Consider the following 23,264-nt stretch of genomic DNA (forward strand, 5'->3'; position numbering starts at 1 on the left):
TATCTTGGCTTGTTTGTTAGGAAGAGAAGTTTATCTACAAAAGATTGTAGCACAAAATCGTGTTTAGTATAGCGGTGGCAATAAGAAATGCCAACATCGTAAAAAAAAGTAACAGCGTTCAAATTCGATTAGGCAGTACTACAAAAGCGGAAATTGAAGTTTCTTTGTTAAAACTGAAGGCACAGCGCACGGAAGACAGGACTAAGGAAGGGACAAACACAGTCTAGCGCTGTGTTTGTCCCTTCCTTAGTCCTGTCTTCCGTGCGCTGTGCCTTCAGTTTTAACAATGTACCGACTAGCCCAAACAAATACCTTAGTGCGAAGTTTCTTTCCATAAGCAGTCCTGCTCAATATCCCTACATTCCCCCCCCCCTTCATAAAAAAAAAACTAGAAAAGAGTAGAAGTGAAACCAACAGGGTAGCAGCACGCACACCTATACGGGGAGCTTTTTTTTAAAGCTTACAGATTTTTATTTTAGAAATGATATGAGATACGTCGGCGCGGTCTGATTAGCTGGATTTTACAAGGCGAAGATTACGGACCTCATATGAATTCCTAATTAGATGACTAATTAACTTAAATTAACTAATGAACTTTGTTACGGTTGATTTTATGCGGAAAGGTTATACTGCGAAATTCATGGCCGTCAACATCGAAGGGGAGTCCTGTTTTTAAGTTTTCATAATCGGCAATGTGGTTATAAGCATCGCACGTCAACAACACACATCTGAAAGCTTGTTGAGTAGTCTTTCCCACAATACCTCATTTTAAAATGGCGTCGCTGCGCGTTGTATCATCGTCGAAATCCACTTAACTTCTGCTACAGCATCGAGTACTACAACTGAGCCTGCATTTGATGCGTAAGAAGTGCGAGAGAAGACATTTTATAAATATGCAATGCGGGAAAGCCAACTCACTGATTTTTGAAATGAGTATTTTTGACGTTCGATATTTCTAAACACATTGCCGATTAAGAAAATTTAAAAGCACAGCTTCCTTCGACGTTGACGGTCATCGATTTCGAGTCGCCGAATTATTCATGCATATGAAGAACATAATGACCGCCTTGCTATACAATCCAGCTGAACAGAACGCATCGACGTTATCTCGCATAGTTCTTAAAATAAAAATCTGTAAATGTTAAACAAATCACTTTTTATACTTGCCTCGTATTCAAGTGGAGCTCGTCCTTCTGTCTAGTCTTCTTGATATTTGAATAGGTTTATCTGGCCATGTCTAGCATTGCTGGACAAAAATTCTGGATATTACAGTATTGTAAGGTACTGCAATGAAAATATCGAAGGTGATGGTCGATCCTTCCGATGAGTAGTAAAATCTTTGTGAAGTTTTGCCATAGCTCGCAGATAGCATTTGAGGCTGCCATTGAAAACCAACGGTGGACGTTTTTGTCGACAACAAAAACGTTAATAGCAAAAAAATTAGTGAAAGCCTGCCAAAGGGAGATCTGCGGATATATTGATTGTTATAGTGAAATCTTACTGTATATGAGAGAACTGTGCTCGTAAACTCTTTCTTGTTGAAAAATGCTTTCCTCCAAATTTATGTGAGTATAAATGCAAGTGTATTTGTTCCTCGCGACACACTGGGCACGCCTTCAGTCTAAACAAACTCTGATGGCACCAAACATTTCACAAGAAAGTCAGTCTGCGTGATGTCAGTGCACCCCTGAACAGCCTCTTGGTCTGCTCCCGGCGTTTGCGTGAAGTAGCGGAGCAAAGCCTCAGTACGTGCAAAGTCAGTGCTTAATCCAATAATCCCGTTTTTCTGACCGCGCTTCGCGTTTTCGCATGCTACTAATTTTATCTTCCTGCCAACTGTAACTCTCAATAACTAGAACAATAGGGTTTAGCAAGGCGTTCAACTGGGCTGGTTGCTAAAGATCCATGGTGGCACACAGCGCAAAAAAAAACAAAAAAAAACGGGGAACAATAGGGCTTATGCATCTGAATGATACTGAATTATTTCAGTTCGAGCATTAAGGAAATCGGAAGTTCTGTGCAAGTATAATGTATTATTTTCGGTTTAAACAAAACTTTCTAATCCCGGGCCACATTCATGACTGCCACGCATATTTCCACCGCGACACAAAAGTAGTCCGTTGAAGTTCCAATGACTTTGGCTTGTTTGATATAATCAGACATCAAAAACTAATTTAATTTACTGTTGCGATTGAACAAGTATAATACTAGAAGCTGCGAAGCATTCAGTGTTTTTTGTTGGTTTTATTACTATTTGTGTAGAATTAAAAAAAAATACAAGCGTGTGCACATCAGCTATCAAAACTTCAGTTCAGGTGAAATATTCTTTGAAGATCTGTGCGAGCTCGCTAAGCTGGGGATGAAGCAACTAGACTGTTCATTACTTTTAGTTCTGTGAGTAATGGCTACTTAAAATGGCCTAAATTTACCGATCTTTTATTCCTCTCTGAATAGCTTCGAAGTACCTGATACCATATTGATAGCGTAAAGTATATTCGACATTCAACATCTGCGAATAGAATGTCTATAAGCGAAGTTTAAGTCAGCGCCGGAATGTATGCAGCAGATGATTCACAGAAACGCGATATTTTTTCCTTTAATTGTGACGATCTATCCACTATCGCAGTCAATTTTTCCGCGACGAGATAAGTGCCTGGATTGAAAATTATCTTTCTCGCTTTTGGTCCAGAAAAATCACCTTGCGGTCCTCTTCGGCCGGCTCCGTCGAGCATCTGTGCATTTACCAACGTCTGTAAGCGCCTGCAATGAGCTGCGTTTCACGCCGGTTGTTTTCGATGCCAAAAGGAAATTCGTGTAATATCACGGCGGTTGGCACGAATGCCATTGGACATCCAGCCAGAGCTTTACAACCAGCGTATGCGCAGTTGTTCACTCGACCTTCTTGAAGAAACGTGACCCTTCCACGGCTATGCCGCACTCGTCAGCTGCTGAGTGACTCCAGAGTCCTTCCTCTACCGCCGTGTGGCAACAGCGGCCCCCGAAGGGCCATGGCGCTGTCTGCGTGGACGTCTTCCACGGTGGGACGGGCACGGCCGAGCGATGCAGCCGCCCGACGATGCTCTCCTCCCCTGACGTTGTGCCTTGTTGACAGCTCTTGGCGGCGGCAAACTTGTTTTCTACCCCTACTTCCTTTCCTTTCATTTATTTTATTTTCGTACCCGCTCCGCAGCTGCTTCCGTAGGCGGTGTTGCGTCAGGAGCGGAGGGCCAGTCAGGGGGAGGTGTCCGTCCGGCCGGGGACCTCCCCCGCGGCCCGAACGGCCTGCCTTCCCAGCCGCCCGCCCCGGTTTGCGGGCTCCCCGTGAGCGCTCGCGCGTTGTGTGTGCTTGCGCTGCCGGCACCAGGGGGCGGTCGCTTCGGAGGGGAGCCGCGTGTTGTCGCGCGTACATGTCGCCGCGTAGTGCGATGCCGACTGCCACTTGCCGACGGTGGCAACGACGACAACCCGAGCGAATAGGCCTCGCTGGCGCGTAGTTTCATTCCCATAGAAAGCCTTTTCAGCGCTTATGTATTGCTGGCGGTTGCTACTCCCGATGACGGCAGCCGCGCGTGCTTCGCCATCCAGAGAGAGAAATTGCGAGGCGTTTTGTCGGCGGCCTGTCTTCGGTGGACGTCGCCCAGGTTTGGCGTGACTCGGTGAGTCATGATCGACGATCACGTGCTGTATACTCGGAGATACGAATGAGGATTCTTCGATATTATTCCGCGAAAATCATTCGAGATGCTGACCTGCCTGTAGCCCACTAGATAGCTCGCACGTCACTATCCACCATATAATAATGTCATTTAAATAATGTTAAATACTGCAGCGATGACACTATCCAAGAAAAACAATGCTTCGTCATTTCTTTTTTCGCGGCTCATTTGATTGCACTGTCACGCGCCCAGGACTATTGTATTGAGTTTGTTTTCATGCCGCGCACGCCACCTACGACTGGCATCACACGAGCCATCGCTGATATGATATGATCAATTCTACAGTCGGATACAACTAAAGACTGCCCTGAAGCTCCGCCCTCATTCAGGCCCGCCGCACAGAATTCCTCCACGACAAAAAAGTAGCCCGTTGCTAAAACTTTTTTTTTGCGTGGAGAAGGAAGTAATCAGAAGGAAAAAAATTGAACGTCTAGAATTTTGATACCTGGCTTGTTCAATGAACTCAAACATTAAAAAGCTTATTTTGTTTATTGCTGTGATTTGCTCGCGGAGTAATACAGGACGCCGCGGACCATGGGTCAGTGTTAACTACTGCTGTTTTTTTAAGTTCAAGTTTGGTGTTTTTAAGTTGTTCCCTGCTGTAATGTGAACTTGATTTTTAATGCCCCCACCAGCGTTATTCGGGAGCAAGGCACTGCCGGCCCTACTGTCGCAGCCTAGATTGGCAAGAAAGTACGAAATGAACTTTGCGCATGAGAACTATAAAGCCATGTGAAACATTTCTTAAAGTAGACCGTTACAAACTTTCGTTTTGAATTACAACTGGGCTTTCTACTTCTGGGCCCATTATCGGAGTCATCTCCTGCATAGGTGAACAACTGTTTCTAGCGCTGCTCGCATTGTTGTATTGTCATCCTTGCCATACCCAACAATTCTGACAAAAGCATTTTTCAACGGGAAAGAGTTCATGAACGCAGTCTTGCCATATATTGTAGGATTTCATTATAACACTCAATACATCTTCAGATCTCTCGTGAGCGCTTGCATTTGTTTTTTTTTTTTTTTTTTGCTATTGACGCCTTTGCTGTCGTCAAGAAAGTTCCGCGTTGCTTTTCTTCGGCAGTCTTAATTGCTCGATGCGAGCGTTGGAAAAACTTTAAAAGAAATTTTTTCGCTAGGCATCGGAAGAATTGACCATTACTTTCAATAGCTTACAATATTTCCAATATTCATAATTTTTCTCCAATAATGCTGGACGCGTGCATTCTTGACAGCGGCCCTGAAAACGTACCTCGTTTTTAAAACTACCCGAAACTGTCAATCTCGTGTTGACACGTTGCAAGAGCTGAAAGAAATCCGTTACTTTTGTCGTATGCTTTGTAAATGAGACGGGTGTATAGGTGACACTTTCACCGTTCTTATAATTCCGCATCTTTAACTGGCAGCCGCAGAGTAATAAATTCTTACTGTGGAGTTGTCCAAGGTCTTACAAAGGCGCCTCATTTCATGCAAGGTGCATGACCTCAAACAAATACCATGCAACAACACGATGCGACTGGAACGTTTAGAAGCATACACCATGCATATTCGCTGTGCCCAAGGCGTAGAGGCTGAAGTCCAAGCTGAAGTGACCAATTTAACGAAAAGCCGGTCGCAACGTCTCAAGCATTGGTAGCTAGGCATTCTTATAAGACCGATAGAGAGCGCCATGTGTATATCTTGAAGACTGCAATCTTCGTACAGGGTGCGCTGAACTGACCGCCATTCAGCTATCAATAGAGATAACCGGAGCTTCAGAACGTGGTGGGATCGATCAGCTATAAAGTGACATCACTTGAGGGACCTGCAGCTGACGGCGGGACCGGCTATGCGTCACAGAGCGATATCATTGTGTTATAGACAGACGCCGTTAAGTAGCCCATAAACGGATAAGGCTGTAGCAAATCAACTCCCAGCATCTCGTTTACTACAATCGGATACAACTCAAGAGCTCAGGGGCGTTTCCCATGTCAAAGGGTCCCCTTCCAGCCAATGGCGTTGGGCGATTCTCATTGCCCTGCTAGCGGGACAATGAAGGGAGCGGCGCCACAGTGGAGTGAGGGGTCCATAGAGGGAAGGGATTATCCCCTTTCATCCATACCACTCCCTACTTTGAACAGGAAGAAGGGCTCAGTTTACATTATCAAAACGCTGCAATGCTTTTTGTATGCATTAATACCTTTTCAGTCACGACTTCCACAGTGATATCTGTTAATGAACTCTCGGTTTAAAGGTGTGGCCATCGTGTGTCATAACTACCAGGGGTCGCCTTTTGTATGGATTCTTTTACCGACCGATTCTTTGGCCATTGGTAACTGCGACTTGTGAGGTCATTCTTGACGGCTAAGCAAGTTATGGCATTCGCCGGCGCAGAAGACGCTGATGGCGAAGGGAAAAAAAAGAATCAATCGCGAAAGTTGTAAAGTACGACCGCTATTAATTTTAATGTTTCGCTTGACTTTCTTTTATTGTTTCTAATGTATTGGTTTGTCTTTCTGAATGACCGGGATAATTGTTTCAATCCTGTACATTCCTCTTGCTAAGGGCATCCGCTGCGACGCGTTTTGGGCCGATCGATATTTGTTGATAATATGGGCGGCGCATATCTGAGAAAATAGTGGCATGTTTACAGGTTCAGCTTATATAATCTAAACAAGAATACGCCTATAAGGGAGTAAAATGAGAGTAAGGTGCCCTTTAGGAAACTCCCTTTAATAAAAGGGAGTGCGTTACAGGACAGCTGACTTCATTTTTGCTTCTTTCTGTGTAGGGAGTAGATGAGTATTTTTGTTGTCGATTACTTGGGAACGTCACTGTTTGTGCTTGCTATAGCGTTCCAGGGAAGTATCTATCGGCGACTCTAGGAGGGAGTAGGTGATCCTTTTTCCTGAACGCACTTCTTGGGCTTCCTGCGTCGAAAAAACATGATTTGGCATTGCGTTCCTATAGGCAGTTTCTCATTTCATGGGATAAGTGCCGCGCCTTACGCCCCCCTTTCCCCATAAAACGGCTACTGCACTAGGGCGCGTAGTATCATCACTCAACAAACAAACGAATATCGTGGGCAGGCGGCGCCAACTATTGTCCTCGTTTTGAAAAAAAAGACCGCTATTAATTCATCAGTTCATCCCTCAGTGGTCGCACCATGCCGCAGTAGCTGCTTCATGAAGGTTGACTATACTCGTATACAACCCAACAACAAAGCGGCCTTTCCCCGTCAAAGGACCTTCTTCCAGCTAATAGTGTCGGCCGATTCTCGCGTTCTTGCTAGCCTGACAATGCAGGGCGTTGCAGGGCCCAGACGAAGACAAGTCCTCTAGTCGAAACGTTGGCTCAAGCAACCTGAGGTTTTCCCCTCCCTTGTTCATTTTGTGATCGCCAAGGACCATCTACCGCACCCTCTCTCTACCATGGAATGCAGGGCGTGGCAGATGAAAGGTGATAGTTCCCTCGCTCCATTGTCGGGGATACCTCCTCCCTGTATTGTCACAAGCAGGTTCATGAGAATTGGCCGACGCCATGGGGGGGGGGGGGGGGGGGGGGGGGGTATGGCGGACGATGACAGGGGACGCGGGCCTGCGTTGCACTGCTGTCTTTTTGCACGGAGAGCTTTATGAGCTAAATAAGTTAAGAAATTAAGAAATAACCATGTTGGTTTAAGCATATATGTATGCTCGGACCGTCCACACACAGACAAGTCCTTTTTATCCTGCAGTGTCATGATAAAGCGGATCTTCGAGTACACGTTTTTTTTTATTGGGTTTTAATGGGTTTCAGAGCGACGGAGGCTATGAGCGATTTCGACCACCGGGAATTCTTTAAAGTGCACTGACAACGCACGCTATACTGGCCATCGCTATACGACAGCCACAGAAGAGATCGAACCCGCGACTTTCAGGCCAGCAGCCGAGCGTCATAACCACTTAGCAATAGCGGCGGCTGCGCACAGAGATAATTGCGCTACTGGACGTTGCAACTTGCATATGGCAGCGTGAAGACACCAGGAAAATGAAAGACGCGGTGCAATGGCTGCCTCCCTGCAGGCCGCCATATCGGCGCCGTGAGGATGGGGTTGCAAGAAGTGCAGGTGTTTGGTATACTCCGCTGGAGCTTGTTGCAGGGGAGCTAAAACTCGTGTTGTAGGAGAGCTAAAACTCGTGCGATGGTCTTTCGGAGGCTATTAATAGGCCCTGCTTGTAATGTCTGCAGCAAAGACTGACGCTGGCTACACCTGACTGGCGTTTACAATCACGCGTGCGCTGTTGGAAGACTGATGCATGGCCTGCTTTATTTTGTTGAGCCGCCACTGTTGGCGAAGAGAGGTGCGAAAGACAGAAGAAAAAGGGAATGGCTTCTCGTTGGTGTATCAGCCGGGCTGTAGGTGTGGACGAGGGAGTCGTCACAAGTAAGCTAAACTGGGCGAGTTGGAGCATTTGTATTTTTCGAAACGTAGCGTGAAAAAGCGAGGACACAGAAGAAGGCAGAGACACGACACGGGCGCTTTGTTGGCTCTGCCTCTGTTATGTCTCGAGGCCGGATCCCAGGGCATCTTTTCCGTGTCGTCATAGGGCTTTGCAGAACTGAAGCAGGGATGTCCGAAAGCTGTGAACGCCGTATTTAGTGCAATTTTTGGCATTCCGGTGTCGGTTGATTTTGCGCCGTGAGACGCTTCGCGCTTCCCGCCATTCAGGCTCCGGAGACTCGCGATAACTCTCCCCGCTGCAGCGCATGCGCGGAGCTGGCCGTCGCTGCTTCGCGATTTGCGGGTAATGGATTGGCGGACAGGGCGCCGCGTATCCAGTGGTGTCGAGGGTGCCGCTAGCTTTTCTCTGCCAGCAGCTGTACGCGCGCGTCGGGGATCGGAGATAGCGTAATGGGCGATGCCTGTCTGACACCAAATACATCTTCGATTCGCGACAGGCGGCTGTCAGCGCGTTACTCATGGCCACAAAGTGGCCGCCCGGCCGCATTTTTCTGTGCTAGCTTTGCTGACGGCTGATCTGTCCACAAAGTATACGTGGGTGGTGTCCGGAAGCGACAACACAGGGAGGCCTTAGGGGGGTCCCTGGTTGGCGTCGACCGCTTTAAAGGGAAACAGCATATGTTTTAGAAATCAACGAGCTTAAAAGGGTCGAATATGTGAAACTTGCAGATAAAGCATACGAAGTGTTTTTGGGCCAGCACTTGAAATAGTGACGTAATCGCCGATTACGTAATCTCCGCAGCGCAAAACGCCAAGTGGGGGGCGCATGATGACGTCATCGAAGGTATCGGTAGATTTCCAACGCACAAACGCCTGCTCTGAAGGAAAAAACCAATGCCACCAAAGGCAAACCTTTCCGAGAGTTGTTTGGCAGCGTCTAACGTGTCAGGGTAGGGTGTGGCTGACGACAGCGGTAATTTGAAATCATACCTTCCGTGACGTCACGCCGAATTTTCCTGCACTCCTCCGGTGCATTGAGGAGGAGCGCAAAATTAAATCGTCGATTACGTCACTGTTTTAAATGTCAGCGCAAAAAAACTTGGCATGCTTTATCTGCAGCCTATATAGTTTTGAATCCTTGAATATCGCGAAATTCTCAGAAAAGTGCTGCAGTTGCCCTTTAACGTTTGCTCCCAAACAAAGTCAAGCGTCTCCGTCTGCCAAGCCAACAAGCCTGAGACGACGAAGGCAGAATGTATTTACTGTCTGTTTATCGCAGACTCATTATCGGGTGTTATTTGCCGTTCAGGAGAAGAGGAAACAAAGAGTGGTTGGTATCGACGTAATCTGTTTTAACCGTAAACTCTTGCGTGCATATGCTGTCTAATCAGATGACTATCTAGGCATATCGCACTTGGCAGTTTGCTTCCGGCTTCTCGGCTTATTGGATTACGGTAAACTTTAATTAGTTGGACATCCCCTGGATATATCGCGTTGTATTATCTCGTAACAAATATATAGAAAAATAAATAGCGTATGAGGTAACTCTGAACGCTTTAATTTCACGTTTACAGGATAATTTTGCAAGAAATCGCCTGATGGCAAACGCAACTGTGGCGCGCTCGTGCGAGTGAATAGGAAATGCAATGGTGGCTGCGGGGAGTGAATTGAGGACTATAAGTATTTGCGATTTTCACTAAATCGACGCCACGCTGCGGCGGTGCTATGAATACCACCCATTTTCTTCTTTAAAATCACGCATTAGCCCGAGGCATTCCCCTGTGACAGCTGATTATTTTATATTGAATTTCTTATCACTCATGATGTTGCGGTTTCATCAACCAAACGATGGCTGTGACTTGTGAGATGTGTTTTGGTCACGTGAGGCATGAAAAAAGCTGCAAAATAATCCCTGATACGCAGTTTCAATCACTGCGGTGCTTAAGCCTGCTTGCTTCAAGAGCTGCGAATGAAAACAAACGAGTTATGAGCGGTTATCTTGTAGTTTGTTCTTGCCTCACGTGACCTAAATACTTTTTTGCACGTCACCGTCATCGTATAGTTAGTGAAACCGAAATATCTTAAGACAAAGAATTCAATATTTAATGGTCGTAGCGAATACCATGTGGGGATCCATGTACTTTAATGTCTTAGGCGTCACTGCAGAGACGGACACACGCAAATAAAATCAGGTGTTTAAGCCTTTCAAGGTAACCAGGACGGCTAGGAAATGGCAGGGCGAGGCAATCTTGATCAACAAGTTGCCTGTGTTAGTGTTTGGCTGCGCTTGGCAGACGGTAATGAGCATTTACTTCATTAATGCAAATCTTCTCCATCTTGGGTCAATCCCTTGAACATTTCACTAAGTGGGACCAGTCTTTATCCCAAAAACCGTTTCGTACCGTTGATGTCAACGCGGATTAGCTGTATGCTCGGGTGACCATTTATTAAACCATTATTTGCCTACTTGTGCCTTTTAACCATTGATATATACAGGGTGTTTCACCTAAGACTTTCTGCAATTTTTAAAAATAAGCTATTTGAATTAGATGCGCGCTTTTTCTGGCATAGCATTGTCAGTGATGTAGTACATCATAATGCAGCTAAGACGTGCTAACTAGCAGGCTTGTTAACCAATATTTAATAGTTAACTTTTAAACTATTAACGTTCGGCTCCTTAATTATTGAGAGGCATGTAGCCCACCAGAAGTAATGTCCATATCCGTTTTTAGAATTTCGAGAACGCGATTATCCTCGGCGCTGTGGCCCAACAAATTTCGGCTATCTCGACGAGTTAGGTTCACTGGAGAGGTTGCTTTGCCTGCAAGCTTCTCAAACCGCATGTATTTTGGCGCGATGTAGGCGAAATTTGTTGGGCCACAGCGCCGAGGATAATCGCGTTCTCGCAATTCTAAAAACGGATATGGACATTACTTACGGTGGGCTACATGCCTCTCAATAATTAAGGAGCCCTACGGTAATAGTTTAAAAGTTAACTATTAAATATTGGTTAACAAGCCTGCTAGTTAGCACGTCTTAGCTGCATTATGATGTACTACACCACTGACAATGATATGCCAGAAAAAGCGCGCATCTAATTCAAATAGTTTATTTTTAAAAATTGCAGAAAGTCTGAGGAGAAACACCCTGTATACGGTAGGCATGTGTGTTCGCAGAGAAATTGGTCTGCGAGAGTTCCGGACACTGAATAGGTTTTGTTTGTCACAGTAAGCTTGAGCGACCCGTATATGAGCTGCAAATAAAACGGTTATCATTACGTTGTTGAGGAAGGCAAATATATAATTGTTTTATCTGGCTCGTACTCACTAATACTGCACGAACTTGCAAGCTAATGAAAAGTAATTGAGGATGACACTGCGAGCAATATAAAGAAAAACGAAGGTAGTAGCGTTTAGGAATAGGAAGGGTGCCGAGTTGATGAGGCAACAAACTGGTGTTAAAGGTATACCCTAGCAGAGAACGACAAGTGGACACGGGCAGGGCGTTTTGGGTAAAGGAAACATAACCGATGGTAAAGGAAACATAACACCTCAATCGCACTTCCAGATCCCGATGAAGTGGTGTCCACCTGCAAAATACTGTGCTTTTGCATAATATTTCGTGCTTAGCAATGCTAGATCGCCAGACATTTCTTTACAGAAATGCAAAGTACACTAAATATGAAGCAAGCACCCCCTCCCTCCAATCCCCCAGTTCGCACCTCTTAAGTCTTGTCCGTAGGTTCGTATCCACACTTGATACCGGTTTTGGTTTCACCGCCTTATGAGCGACAACCATTTATAATTGAGCTTGCTACGGCCCAAAGAGAAATAAGGGTTACACAAGGAAGGCTCCAAATGTTTAGCCTCACTTCGCAATGAGCAGCTCTTTATAGTGCACAGCTAGTTTTCTTATGCACGCCAGTTGTACCGCATGTCCGCCACAGTGCCGCGGTAGATATGACGTTCTGCAGCTGAAGTGGTGTCGAGCAAGGAAACGCACTCATCATGAGGAAACCGAAAATGGAGGAATGCTTTTGTGCTGAGATTTAGGTGCACGTCCAAGAAAGCGTAGTGGTGGAATTCAGTTCGTATAACCCAGCGCGATGATGAGCCGGACTTCAAAGTAAAAGAATTTTTCTTCACGCCAAAGCTGCAGCAGGTCTGTGAGGCATGGCATTGTTGAGCAGTCTTGATCAATTTCAACTATCTAATGTCTTCTTACGTGCATTGAGACATGAATGCATAGCCGTTGTCGAGATGCGATGGCGGCCGATCTCGAGACCATGGGCTTATTACAGCAGCAGGCACCTTTGAGCCACCGCGGGGGGAGAGAGCCTTGTCACGTGAAAATTTAATTAGAGCCTGCCATGTACGGATGTGCTTGCAAGCACCTCTTCACAGGTGGCCCCAGAGCTACATATAAGAGATAAAAAGGGTAAATCGCGCGAACCGCCACAGAAACTACAATAATATCAATTTAATATAGTCTGTATTATTTTAATTTTATTTCAATACCCTAAAGGCCCAATGCGGGCATTACATAGGGGGGGATTCATCAAAGAAAACAACAGATATACAACACAGAATACAAACTGCTGAAAACAGAAGTAAACAAGTTAAGAAGGCAGGTACAAGTTAATAAGAGGAAGGAAAAAAGAGGCTAATATGAGTTATTTGAAAAAAATGCACATGTAGCAAACCCCGCATTATATACTAGCATTTACTAGAGGAATATGAATAATAGAAACCACAGGAAGAGGACAGTATAGAGCGGCAAAGAACCAGAATAGGAATGAAAGTGAAAACATTGTGGAGTAGCAAGCCAGGGCCATGTTACCACCGGCCGACCTCTCCACCTTTCACTCATTAAAATTCCTTTCTCTCTCAAAGTGAAAACAAAAACTGCGAAACGAAGCCACATGGCCGCTTAAATATACTGGCAACGGCGGTGCGAGCCATAGCCCCGATCCATAAGTGATGCAATAAAATTGATCCATCCACGCCGCCAGATCGCAGCTGCGCTAAGAAATGTTCTAAATTTAGTTCCCTTGTATCCTGTGTACGACCGGGCAGAGGAGGAGGAGGAGGAATCAGTGCCACCTCACCCGTTTGTACCCCTTGTCAATGCCGTCAAATCCGTTGTGCGTGAACGTGCAATCTTAAACGGTTCGGAGCCCCCCGTGGGAGGAGATACCACCCTATCTGCGGCGGCAAGCATCCTGCCGCGCGGCTACCGCCTCGAACGGACCCGCGCGATCCGAGAAGAGGGCAGAGGCGTATATACCGAGGAGAGGAGCGGTGCGTAGCTAACTGGCGCTCTTCTGATATACGATGGTCCCGGGTTCGACGTCCGCAACGATCTTCGCGTGAGCGTAGCGAGAAGTGCCAAAGCAGGGAAATGGTTGGACACTGAAATGCGGCGCTCGCTGAAACGGAGCAGAGCGGTGGTATCACGCTGTGCGTGGTCGTGTGAATACGTATACTTCCGCAGGCAGAAACCAGACCGCATGTTTCGTTGTTGGATGTACGGTACGGTTTTAAAGATGAGAGGCGGAAGTTTTCAGATGGTTGCCGAGAACTAAAAGGAAAGAACAATATATCGACAATCATTCAGCAATTATTACGCCTTTGTACGCAGAGCGCATCACATGAGCACTAGATGCGCTTATCGCACTCTCATACTGTTATAATTTCCGCAGTAATTTATGTACAGCTTCTGTCCACACCCTGGCTTCATGAATTGTCGTGATGTGGGACATGTCATGCCTAATAGAAGCTAGGAAACTTGCCACTCCTGGATGTTGTATCAGGGAGTCGAGAGATAACGCTCAAAATATTCGTCTTTCTTTTACGCCCGTGAGTACAATGCTCGCACGGTTAACCGTCATACGATCACTGACGAATAGCCACTGCTGTGTATACCTTCTGCCAAGGCTAAATATTTCTCGTATTACTTCTATATATGCTATAAATTTTACTAGGCTTGCCTGGTTTATTCATACTCTTTAGTGAAAGCAAGTTTTAAGGCTCGCATATTCAGTACCTGCGTAGATTTGTTCCCCTGAATCGCTTTTGTTGTTGCGTGCAGCAAGAATACCCTCTGCCCGTATTACCTTTATGCGCTAACTTGCCGGCTCAGGCAACAGGGAATTAATGTATTCCGAGGGCGTATATCTCTGTGGCGTATACATACTCCTGTACATGTTCACGAATCGATATTTTTAATATGCTGCTTGTGTGTCCCACTCTGTCCATCCGATTGCTGACTTACGTGGCGCGCGTTCTGCTTTGACATTCGTTAACTCTGCGATGCTCGGCGTATCAGCCATACTGCGGTGGCCGAAAATGGGGACATTTTTCGTTTCTTGACGCAGAAATATATAAATTAGTAACATACGTACTTTATCCAATAGGTTTTATACGTTTTACAAAGCATTCGTCAATTCAACAAATATTGTAGGGTCAAGATGGTGCATAGCTTTTGGAAGAAATCATAGCGCTAGAGAAAAGACGCACATCAATGCAAGGTCAGTTGGTCAGCTTCCAGAGACTCAGGAGAGTTGCTGATAGGTAAATTCACTCGACAGCTAACCATACCGACAGAACAACATAAAATCTTTTTGGTCGCAACGGTTCACTTGCAGGTAATAGAACAGTTTTGAATTTTGCTTTTGATTTATACTGTTTATGCGCCAGCGAGTTTGCGCCGCCCATTTTATTTCGTTTTACACATCAAAAATCATCAAGCACAGGTAAAATTATTTGTGCCCTCGTCATCTTTACCTTAATGAAGCTTCTGCTTTTTGTATTGTGGAAATGAAGACATCATTAGTTACGACATACTGAAAATTCACTTTGGTCCGACGTTTTCAATGCCTCGACATTATGTGGCTGTTGTGAGGGTTTAGTGCTAACTGCGCGACCGTCACCAGGAGATAATCGCAAAGCGGTGGGTTGCTTTTGTGGCCAAACCTGACACGTTACTAACGGGTTCGAAAATCCTCATTTATTCTGCATCTCTGCTCACAGCAGCCATTTTGGTCAGCCACCAAAATGTCTGTCCGACGTCTCCCAGGCGAGGGTTTAGAGGCTGCGCATTTTCTGCAAGCGCTCCTTGTCGAGGCTGTGAGCTCTGTTTCCGACTGTTGTTGTTGAACAACGGGTGTTGTTGAACTTCCAGCGTGCGGGGCTGTGTGACTCGCTACCCGTGGTGCGTGTTGCTCCGTGAAAAAACCCCGGCGTCATGTGACTCGCGGCTATGGTCGCGCGCTGTCTTCACACCCCCGTACATTTCCCGTTCCGGCGGCATCCGGCGACCGCCTTCCAGCGGCGGCGGCTGCTGCCCGGAGGCGACCGTCGCAGAAGCAGGAATAGACGAAAAGCGCGGGGCATCCGGTGGATTGCACCACGTGGCCTTCTCTATGCGTGCGCTGCAGGCAGCACGTCGTGTGCGCAGCCTGTGGTGTGCATGTTGCCAGGGGCATTGGAGGTCGCTAACGGTTCTCCCTTCGCTTTGAAAGGTTTTGTTGTTCTTGCATTGTCGCCAGAAAGCATCGATGCTGAAGAAGCAGTGAACGGACGGAAACGTGCAAAGATCGCTGGAGTACGGAACTGAAAGCGTCTTAATCTACTGATATCTCTCTCCTTATATATCGAAGTATATGCTTCGTTAAAGGGAACATATTTATTTGACTCGAAGTTTCGATCGGAAGACCGATCTTATTCAAGACTCTCGAAAAAGATCGGTCTTCCGATCGAAACGCCGAGTCGAATAAATGTGTTTCTTTTAACGAAGCGTTTACTTCGCTACACCTTTAACCAGTCAAGTACTTCATGCTCTCGCAACCCATATATATATATGTATATATATTCCGCCTGCGATTACTGTATCTTTAAGATCCAGTAATCGCAGGTGTAACTTTATTTAGCAGGTTCTTAGCTGTGAGCGCCAGTATTTGTCAGATATATACGGTTGCTCATCATATCGTTCGCGCTTAGGCGTATTGAATCTGTCGCAGCTCCTCTAAATAAAAATGAAAAGTATCTGTCAGGTTGTATAATGCGGTTGCCATCGAAAACCTACGCCGTTAAATTTCTCGCAGAACATTTTTATATAATTCCATTTTAGGCAATGCTGCCAGTTCGAAACTCGTGGGACCGAACGTAGCGTTTCTTCTTATCTCTGTCTTGCTTCTCTCATTCAAAAGAGCGTCGCTTTTATGCCTATGTTATGACTTAATTCCCTCCCTCAACAAACTGAGCCGATCGTCGAATACAACTCGAGGGTCCAATAGTCGATTACAACTAAAAAACGAAGCGGGGAACGCCCCTTAAAGAAGACCTTGCGACCAATGGCGTCTACAGATTTAATGAGGCCGTTGTTAATGCCCTTGGACCTGCTAGTGTGACTTGGCAGACGTGATTTCATCAGAGTAACAGCGGCGTCATAAAAAGCGGTCCACGACATTGGCTGGTGGGCTTACTTTGAGGGGAATCAGCTACCCCGTTCTTGAGTTCTATCCGACTACACATGCATGTAAGAATAGTTATACTAATTCGATACCACCCATGAGCGTAGCGTCAAATGCCGCTTAAAGGAAGCTTTCCAGCCAATGGTGACGTCGCTGTCAACCATTTTGCAACTGACAACGTGACATGACTGCAAATTTTTCATCGTGGTTTCTAGTGACGCTTGGCAAGTCACATAGCTGGATTTCTTAGGCTGTATATTATAAGATTGCTTACAACGTTCACAGTCGAATTTTCGGATGTTTAAGCTATTAGTCGTATATTCTGTTTTGCAGCACCTATTTAATTTAGTTGTGGTAATTATGTTAATTTGCCGTTCTTTCTTTCGTAATGCCCTCACGAGCCTTCGGGGTAAACAATAAAAAAAAAACATCACCACTGCCGCCAATAGCTAGGCGGCAATAGTTAGTTTAGAGCGACACCGTTGCTCCCTTTGTAATGCCCTAATGTGTGAGCCTTTGGGTTTGGTTTGGGTTTATGGGGTTTAACGTCCCAAAGCGACTAAGGCTTTGAGAGACGCCTGAGCCTTTGGGGTAAAAAAAACAAAAAAAACATGACCATTGCCGCCCACAGCTAGGCATTAGAGCGACGCAGGAAACGTATCAAACAACTATATATGCGCGACTAACGAGACAGTAGAGGCAAATACATAAAATTTGAAATGCGATTTACGGGCCGCCTTGCTGAGCCGCTGTCCGCGGGCACTGCAGTCAACTTCGAATGCGCTCCTACAAGGCAGCTGCTCTATGCTACTTCTGTCATGCAGATCAGTTCATAGTACTTCAGGGAAGATTTATACGTCCTCAAGTTTAGACAAGGTTGTTGGCATTTCGCGCACGACGTGATCATCATCATCATCATCATCATCATCATTTATTTGACCCTTAAAGGCCCCTGGGGGGTTACTACATAAGGGGGGTGGAGTAGTACATTCAACATGACTCACATTGGTGGGGAGAAAAAAAAGAATTAAATAAAGAACAAAAAAAATTGTACGAACGCAAGGTTCTAGCACAACTCCTCGAAGTGGAGGCACCGGTATAAACAACGACAGCAACAAAGCGAGTGACTCATTTTCATTCTGCTATTTTACGCCTCGCTTTTTCAATCTGTTATGCGAATTAGAGATGTGTTGCGGTTTGAGGAAGATTTGTTAAATAAGTACGCCATGGTCAGAGTCATATACTGTGCCGTTGGTATTTCAGACGAGCCGTGCACTTTCTTCCACGTGGTCTCTGGGCAATGAGGAGTTGATTTGTGGCTGCTGAAGGAGGCAGACACACCGAGCAATTTGGCCAAGCACAGTGAAATAGAGCACCTTGCACTACTACCTCACTCTGCAATAAGGCACGAGCTTACGAGCACGAGCTGATAGAACGCATACCCTCCGCCTGTGCGAGACTAGCCCTGTCGTGCTGCCTACCACACCCATATTCAAACAAGTATAACTATCCGGAAGTAATTATCGCAATTACAAATTTCCTATTACCTGTATACTCGGTGAGAGTTATTCACCGCACGTCACTCGGGAGGCCATGACGGCGCCTCGGGCTTGGTGCATCGGGGCTAGCTTATCACTCAGCCGGTGAGAGGAAAGCCGAACGCTCTTGATCTGCCGAACTCAAATCAAGCCGAATTCTTCTTCTCCAGCAAACGCCGATCGTAAAGAATCGCGAGCAGCACGAACGTTCTTTACCAGGTCTCCCTGAGTAGTTTTCCTCACGCGGGGTGTACAGCTGAACAACACGGCATGCACACTACCTAAGGTTTGAAGGCGTCTCGAAGAACGGAGCGTGATTATGTGTGCTGCATGACGCTTTTAGTGCTCCATCAACTTCGGTCTTTAGTCGCTGTATCCCTTAGCTCATTCATCAGCCTATGCGCTTGGCTTCGTCGCCGGGCTTGCAAGCTTTGCGCTGTGCTTTGCTAAAGCGCCCGGTCGTGGGGGGGCGGGGGGGGGGGGGGGGGGGGGGGCTGGAAATGGCTGCGGCAGAGGGGGTGTCCCGCAAAAGCTACTGCTTGCTGCTTCTGCAGCCAGCGCTGCAGATAAGGACTGCCCCTCTTTCTTCGGTTCCCCCCTCTGGGGACCCTAGCCGCGGCCCTGGGCGTCAGCAAATTTGACACTCTTTGAGAAACATAAGTCACCGGACTGACGCCGCAAGGCGCCGGACACAGCTGGAGCGGCAGAAACGGCGAGCGCCGCTTGGCTCGAAGTCTCTCTCACTTGACCCCTGCCGCTGCAGCGACGATACACTGAAATGGAGACGCTATGTAGAAACAAGTAAATACCACAGAGGGTATTTTATGCGCCAGCTTTCGGGATCCGATCCAACCAGTCATCTCGGTTCTGGCATCCGTCTCGACAAGCTGTCGTTTATAGGTTGTTGCCAGTCGGCGTTGTACTTGGAGTTTAGAGTTCCCTTCGGTGCCTGAAACTGGAGACGCGATCAGACTATTTGCCGAATGTTTCGCGGGGAAGTCTACGCAGATGATGCGATGCGAGTGCGTCAAGTTTATACGTATAGCAACTGCTGTTTCTTCCGCATTTCTCGGTGAAAAGTCACTCGCTTTAAACACTGAGGACGCCTTTCTGTCTAATACACAGCCGAAGCCATTCCTGCATGGCATCTGCTTTCGAAATGCGCGGCTGAAAGGGGCTGAATTCCGGCTCCCGAGAAAAAAAAAAAAAAAACGAGGGCAAGACATAGCCACGTGTTCACTGGAGGATGAGGATGACAGCGCTTTGCGGCTTAGTTGACGCACTAAGAATTTCGGCGCGCCGCACTTCAATGGACGCAACATATGCGCGCAGGGGCGCGTTGCGGAAAGCTTCGATCGCAATGAATTTCGCAAGCTTCCCCTCGTATGTTCTTCGCCGCTGCGGCGCTCTGTGCTCGAGCGCATCGTCGTCGGGCAGATGAACCATGACTCTGAACTTCCTTTCACTACATGCGCAAAGCGATCGCCCCGTCTGCAACTCAAACCACTGCTGAGTCTGAAAAAGTATAGAAATAAAAAAAATAGCTCTCCGCACGAGCCGCTTCGCGTAGGCAGCTTTTGGCGAGCGCATGTGCAGTGACCGAACAAAAAACACGCGCGCTAAATTACTGAAGGAAAGCAAAAACGAAGAAAAAAATGGGCCCCGAGCGCCCATCTTGCGACACAGCAGCGTCCGTCTTACAGGCACGGCTGTCACCGGAGAGCAGCGCGGACCGCGCCACATAGCGCTGACTAAGATCGGGCCACGAACTCCCGCGACGGCCAATCCCGGCGGCAGCTCTTCCCTTCAGTGACCAACTCGTTCGCCGGACGCACGAGGACCGTATGCGTGTCTCGTCGAATGAAGCCGCGTTGAATCCCGCGCGCAGCAGCATTGGGTCCGTTGCGCATGCCTCTTGCGTTCCTGGTGTATCGCACGCCACCGTCGGCTCTGGCTGCAGCCAGTTCCTCCCGCCGCTTCCTCGCGGTTCGCTTGTTCGCCACTCCAAGCGAGCCGTCGCTCTCCCGGAACCGACGTCGACGTCCTCCTAAACGCGCACCAGTGCCGCCGCCGGAACAGAGCTCACTGGCGGAGCCCAGCGCTGCCCGACGCCTTATATGCAAGGTAACGCGCGGCTTGATTAGAGAACGCCTATCTTGTCTCTTCCCTTGGGTTATCAACTGTTCCGCCACACCGCCGCCCTGCGTGCGAACTCTTCGGCGGTGCCGGCCGATATGTATAAGGCTTCGGCTGGGGCTCTTTCTAGCGCTCCGCGCTATCAGGCCGGGCCGCGCGCGCGGGTCTTCCCGGCGCGGCATCGCGTATATGTACCGCTCCCGATAAAAAGAGTACGTACGGCCACCGTGTTACGTGGTGGCCGTATTTTTAGCAGCCCGTTTTATCGGTTTGCCCTGGTTCTTGATAGGGCGGCAGGGCGGTTCGCGAATCGGTGGTTGTCTGTAATGGTGCTAGGCATATCGGGGTCCCTCGGCTACTGCTACCGTCTGCGACGTTGCTGTTTGCGCGATACCGATGTGAACTTTGTTGGCCTTCGTTCTTTTGTTTGGCCGGGTTGGTCGTTTATTGGAGGGGATTCTTTCTCAGAGGCCACTGTGGTTGCGATTGTAACAAAATGCAGTGAGAACAACGCTACACTTAGGCTCTATTTATGCTAGGTAATGAAAAAGAAAGTTGGAGCGCCTGCTATACTGTTCCGGAATGCCGATGGCGTTTGAAATCTTGGGAAGTATGAACGACCTGCCTCTTATTTCGCATGTCGTGATTCGTTGGGGAAACACAACGATAACGTTGATGCCTTATGGCCAACCCCCGCTATTCCGGCGCCACAGGGAAGCTTTGTGTTTGTACGTCATTGTAAATCTGCTTGGAATGGTTCTTGGTTTCACACGTAGGTGTGCTTAGCACTCGTAATGACCACTGCACTTGGTCGTTGTAAAGTGGGCGAGGTGTTGACTTTTTTAATGTCCTGTCTCTATAGACAGGACTTTAGAGCTTGGAGTATTCAGGGAATACGTCCACTCGTGAAGATGTCACCTGTCAGCGCAGGAGCCGACCGGTACTACATTGCAAGGGCTGCTAACAGTGAAAACGGGTTTGGTGTTGTACAGATGGGAACATATATGGTGCCAGCACATACATGATGCTTCTAGATTCCTGAGAAACATGCAGTGCTTCTGCGCTGCTCTCATGTGCCTAGGCCGCAATATTAACAGCCATGACGGATACTACGACAGTACTGTACAGAGCCTGAGCCATGTAGTCTTTCACTACATCCGTGACGCTTGAAGAGTTGAGTAATGCTCTAGATAACGTTGTACTGTGCACTAGCGGGACTACTTATTTGTGGATTACGGCTGTGTGTACCTAAGTTGACTGCAGCATAAGGTTAAACTGTCTTAAGGAGATTATTGCTTTCCTTGCGTCAATATTCTTCCTCCAACCGCATGGTCCCATCGTCAAGGGAGTTATAGCAGGCCGACCTCGAATGTAACTCATCCTGAAGGAGTCGGGCTTCTGAGTCCACATGTACTGACCTTGCCCACCCTCCAAGGGAGGAGGGGGCCGAGGAGCGGCTTCTCCTTACCCCTTCAGTCGATAAAAACGGCCAGCTTATCTGTCCGGAGAAGGGTCCGAAACGCTGCGGCCTTCTCAAACGCCATCAACTCTGGCTATCTGGGCAAACAACCGCTGCTTGTTGGCCACTATCTCCTTCTGGTGTCTTTAAGGGTGCGGGCGAAGGCGGCCTAACCAGAATCCTCGCAGCTGAATTTGCGCTTCATATTTTCCCCCTCTCTCTTCCTGCTGTTGCACATGCAGGCGTTCGTCTTCGGGAACCGATCGATAACCAGACCGACCTAATGACGCGCACACTGGCTTCTTCCCCGGGGCAAGGGTCCGAAGGCATGGCCGACCAGACTCCTAATCAGCAGCAGTCGCAGCGGGAAGCCTCCCCACCGGGACTGCAGGCGTGGATTAAAGAGGAGCGCCCCGAAGAGGAACCGATGGAGAGCTCCCCCGTCAGTCTGAACCAGCAAGGCTCCCCGTCCCACCCGCGGAATGACTACGCATCGAGCTCCTCGCCGGAAGCGCAGCAGCAGCTGCGCCAACATCAGCGGCAGGGCGAGGGCGAGTACGGCTCAGTCCTGGGCGGCTCTCGAGACCTGGGAAGCGCTCATGCGGCTTCTTCGCCGCCGACGCTCATCAAGAGCGAAGCCGTGGAGCCCGAAATGCAGCAGCAGGGACAGAACATCGTGGTTCCGCGAAGCATGGCTGAATCAGCAGCCCCGTACTACGCCGGCAAATACAGCGGAGTGGGCGGCGGCTACGACGAAAACGGCTTCTACCATGCTCCCGTTGTCACGTCTTCCACGTCCAGCCCGCACATCGTGGATGGTCCGACCGTGCTTCGGTACCAGTCGTCCTCGTCCGGAGTGGTCGTCCAGTCCCCGCCTTACTATTCACCACCGACCTCTACAACCATGGCATCCTCCTCGAGCAATGGTGGCAGCGTGCGAGATGGCGTTCTTCTGGATGAACAGAATGCCACCTACTCCCACTTGACGCCGGCGAGCACCGATCCCCTGGGCTATTCGCCCGGTAGTCCCTACCAGATGCACTCCCCGGCGGAACACAGAAATTACCATCAGCAGTACTCGCCTCCCGAGTCCACCTCACCCACGAGTCCCGTCATGCTGGCGTCACCGAACGCCATGTGGACGGCGCCGTCCCACCAACACGACGACTTCAAGCTGGGCAACCCGTCGCTGCCGGCGTCCCGGATCCAACACTCCACCCACCACCACCATCAGCTGCAGCCATCCCAGATGAGTCCACCCAGGACGCCGCAGGGCAACGGCCAGCAGGCGGCGCACCATTACTCGCAGTACCTGCCCACGGTGGAACACCAGATGGCGCAGCACTCGCCCATGGTCTGGTCCCACGGCATGGACAATGGACACGGTGGAGTAGGAGTAACCAGCCTGGTCCCTTACTCCGCGCGGTCCGCTGAGAAGATGCCACCCCTCGGCGACTTCCGTGAGTACACGCACATTTTCGATTTACGATTTCATCTATTGTCGCCAACGAAAAAAAAA

At 48.2% G+C, this 23,264-nt stretch overlaps 1 protein-coding gene across 3 annotated transcripts in view; it reads left to right on the forward strand.

The window, feature by feature from the left end:
• The first annotated feature begins 3,357 nt into the window (after positions 1 to 3,357).
• Positions 3,358 to 23,264, forward strand: part of LOC149359517 (uncharacterized) — a 52,534-nt gene continuing 32,627 nt past the window's right edge. The window contains exons 1-2 of one of the 3 annotated variants that reach the window (XM_089571722.1): positions 3,358 to 3,656; positions 21,988 to 23,205. In XM_089571722.1, the coding sequence (XP_089427848.1) occupies positions 22,029 to 23,205 (1,177 nt within the window). In that variant the 5' untranslated portion in view covers positions 3,358 to 3,656; positions 21,988 to 22,028. Of the gene's footprint in view, positions 3,657 to 19,394; positions 20,275 to 21,987; positions 23,206 to 23,264 lie in introns of those variants that run through there. The other 2 variants (XM_089571720.1, XM_089571721.1) reach the window with 2 other exon arrangements.

Source organism: Amblyomma mixtum, chromosome 2 (assembly GCF_055824585.1).
Source record: "Amblyomma mixtum isolate Tamu chromosome 2, ASM5582458v1, whole genome shotgun sequence".
Lineage (NCBI taxonomy): Eukaryota > Metazoa > Arthropoda > Arachnida > Ixodida > Ixodidae > Amblyomma > Amblyomma mixtum.